This window comes from Rhincodon typus, chromosome 7 (assembly GCF_021869965.1).
Source record: "Rhincodon typus isolate 14 chromosome 7, sRhiTyp1.1, whole genome shotgun sequence".
Lineage (NCBI taxonomy): Eukaryota > Metazoa > Chordata > Chondrichthyes > Orectolobiformes > Rhincodontidae > Rhincodon > Rhincodon typus.
The window spans coordinates 89,722,662-89,725,627 of NC_063338.1; the positions used below are offsets into that span (position 1 = coordinate 89,722,662).

At 46.7% G+C, this 2,966-nt stretch overlaps 1 protein-coding gene across 1 annotated transcript in view; it reads right to left on the minus strand.

The window, feature by feature from the left end:
• The window catches only part of hspbap1 (hspb associated protein 1), a 63,926-nt gene extending 63,399 nt beyond the window's left edge, over positions 1-527 (minus strand). Inside the window, exon 1 of the mRNA XM_048599261.1 lies at positions 427-527. Coding sequence (XP_048455218.1) covers positions 427-514 — 88 coding nt within the window. The 5' untranslated portion in view covers positions 515-527. The remainder of the gene's footprint in view (positions 1-426) is intronic.
• Positions 528-2,966: the final 2,439 nt, after the last annotated feature.

The following is a 2,966-nucleotide window of genomic DNA, read 5'->3' on the forward strand; positions in this document are numbered from 1 at the left end:
CAGGGCGGGGGCAGGGCGGGGGCAGGGCGGGGGCGGGAAGATTAGGGCAGGGCAGGGGCAGGGGCAGGGGCAGGGGCAGGGGCAGGGCCGGGCAGGAAGATTGGGGCGGGAAGATTGGTACAGGGCAGGAAGATTGGGGCGGGGCGGGGCGGGGCGGGGCGGGGCGGGAAGATTGGGGCGGGGGCAGAAAAGTTCGGGCGGGGTGCTGCGGGGCGAGGCCGGGAGACGGTGGGGTTGACTCTCTGAAGGAAGGTGACATTGACACACAGGGAATAATCCTGTTGCCGTTTCCGAAGAAGTGCTTTCCCTTGCTCCCGGGAACGGAAATCAGCAGTGCGCCACAACCCTGCCCTTCCGCCCCGTACGATGACACAATGCGACTATCCACGGAGAACATGTAATACCGTCGTCTCAGCCGAGACTCACCTTGACTCATAATCAGCGGCTTTCCCTCCAATTCGACGGCCCGAATGTGTAGGCCTTCCTTGGCAACCGACTGACAGCCTGTCACCATAAGGCCAAAAGCGCATGCGCCGAACCATTCCGTGACGTAACGACGGCTGTTGCGCGTGATGTGGAGACGCGCGCATGCGCGGTTCTCGGCCTGACAGGTGCCATGTGGTCCTCGTCAAACCTTGTGAATGAACAACATTGACCCAGGTCCAAAATCCCAGGATAGTAGGAACTGCAGATGCTGGAGAATCTGAGATAACAAGGTGTAGAGCAGGATGTACACAGCAGGCCAAGCAGCATCAGAGCTCTATCCCCGCCTCTTTGACCTGTCTATTTCCTCTCCACCTATCTTCTCCTCTATCCATCTTCTATCCACCTCCCCCTCTCTCCCTATTTATTTCAGAACCCCTTCCCCCATTTGTGAAGAAGGGTCTAGGCCCGAAACGTCTTTAAGTTAGCTTTCCTGCTTGGCCTGCTGTGTTCATCCAGCTCTACACCTTGTTATCTCAAAAATCCCAGGTCACCAGGTTATAGTCCAACAGGTCTTTTTGAACTCACAAGCTTTCGGAGTCTCACTCCTTTTACAAGGGTGATACCTGAAGCAGGAGTGAGACTCTGAAAGCTTGTGTGTTCAAATAAACTGTTGGAGTATAACCTGTTGTCCTGGGATTTTTAACCTTGATCACCCCAGTTCAACACCGGCACCTCCACATCATCAACACTGACCCAGACTGAAACCCCATTCAGATCATCTAGAAGTGCTCCTATACTTCAAGATGAAATAAGACAATGTTGGAGTCAAAAGACATTCATTATCAAAACCTGACAATGGTGAAGTTTGAATTCAATAAAAGTTTGGAAAGAGTATGGATGAGAAAGGGTCACTGGACTCAAAAAAGTAACTCTGCTTTCACTCCACAAATGCTGCTAAACCTGCTGAGTTTCTCCAGTGGTTTCTGTTTTTGTTCTCGAGAGCAATACTTTGGAGTCATAGTCATACAGCTTGGAATTAGACTGTTCAGTCCAACCTGTCCACGCTGACCAAATTTCCCAAACTAAATTAGTCCCATTTCCCTGCACATGGCCCGTATTCTTCTAAATCTTTCCTATTCAGTACCTGTCCAAATATCTCTTAAATGTTGCAACTGTGCTTGCAGCTACCACTTCCTCTGGCAACTCAATCCACATACAAATCACCCTCTGCGTGAAAAAGTTGCCCCTCAGGTCCCTTTTAAATCTTTCTCCTCACCATAAAATTGTACTCTCTATTTTTGCACTCCCTCGATCTAGGGAAAAAACCTTTTCTATTCACCTCATCTATGTCCCTCATGATTTTATAAATCCCTATAAAGGTCACCCCTCAACCTCCTATGCTTCGGTGAAAAATATCCCAGCTTTTCCAGCCTCTCCTTATAACTCAAGCCCTCCAATCCCAGTGACATCCTTGTAAATCTTTTCTGCACCCTTTCCAATTTAATAATATCCTTCCCATAGCAGGGTGGCCAGAACTGCACACAGTACTCCAAAAGTGGCCTCACCAGCGTCCTGTACTACTGCAACTTGACTTACCAACCCTGAAATTCAATGATCTGAGCAATGAAGGCAAGCATTCCAAACACCTTATTTGTCACTCTATCTACCTGTGAAGCAACTTTTAATGAACTCTGTGCCCGAACCACTCTGTTCTACAACATTCCCCAGGCCCCTACCATTTACTGTCTAAGTCCCGTGTTTGTTCGTCTTACCAAAATGCAACACCTCGCATTTATCTAAATTAAACTCTATCTGCTATTCCTTGGCCCTTTTGATCAAGATCCCTTTGTAATCTTAGTTAACCTTCCTCACTGTCTACTATACCACCAATTTTGGTCTCAAGATTACAAGTCCTTTGGCAATATCGCTGCACTATTGCCTCCCCCTATCAAACATCCATTGGCTGGAAACATTGAAATGGGTGACTGACACAGCGTAAACTACCATCCCTACAAATAAGGTATATCAACAAGTGCTCAGGGTAAGAGAGCAGTCCTTTTCAGATGGTCCTTGTCGGCAGGCTGTCCTTTCCAGATGGAACATGAACCAAAAGATATTGAGGGAAGACTTAGGAAAGAATCCCCTAACATTATGTCTAGAGAGCAGGTAGCTACCTTCACAACTTTATTGAAATCAACACACTCTCTGCAATTTCCTGTTTGTCCCCTATGAGCTAACTATTCCTAATTATCACAAGCTATCTACACTTTTAAATGTCTAACTAACCAATGTATGACATCTAAACTGCTGCTTCTTGACAAACTCAATAACTCCATGAAACTGCCTTATAAATAGTCAATATTAGGTAACTCTGGTTATCCCAAATTCTAACAAGGGAAAACTAATTACTAGCCTTCTGAACTTCTATTGACTCATAATTCTCAACAAAGGAGCTTATCTGAAGTAGTGTATCCCATACTGGTCACCATACATACAGAAGGATTTTTGAGAGCAGTTCAGAGAAAGTTGACTAGACTGAT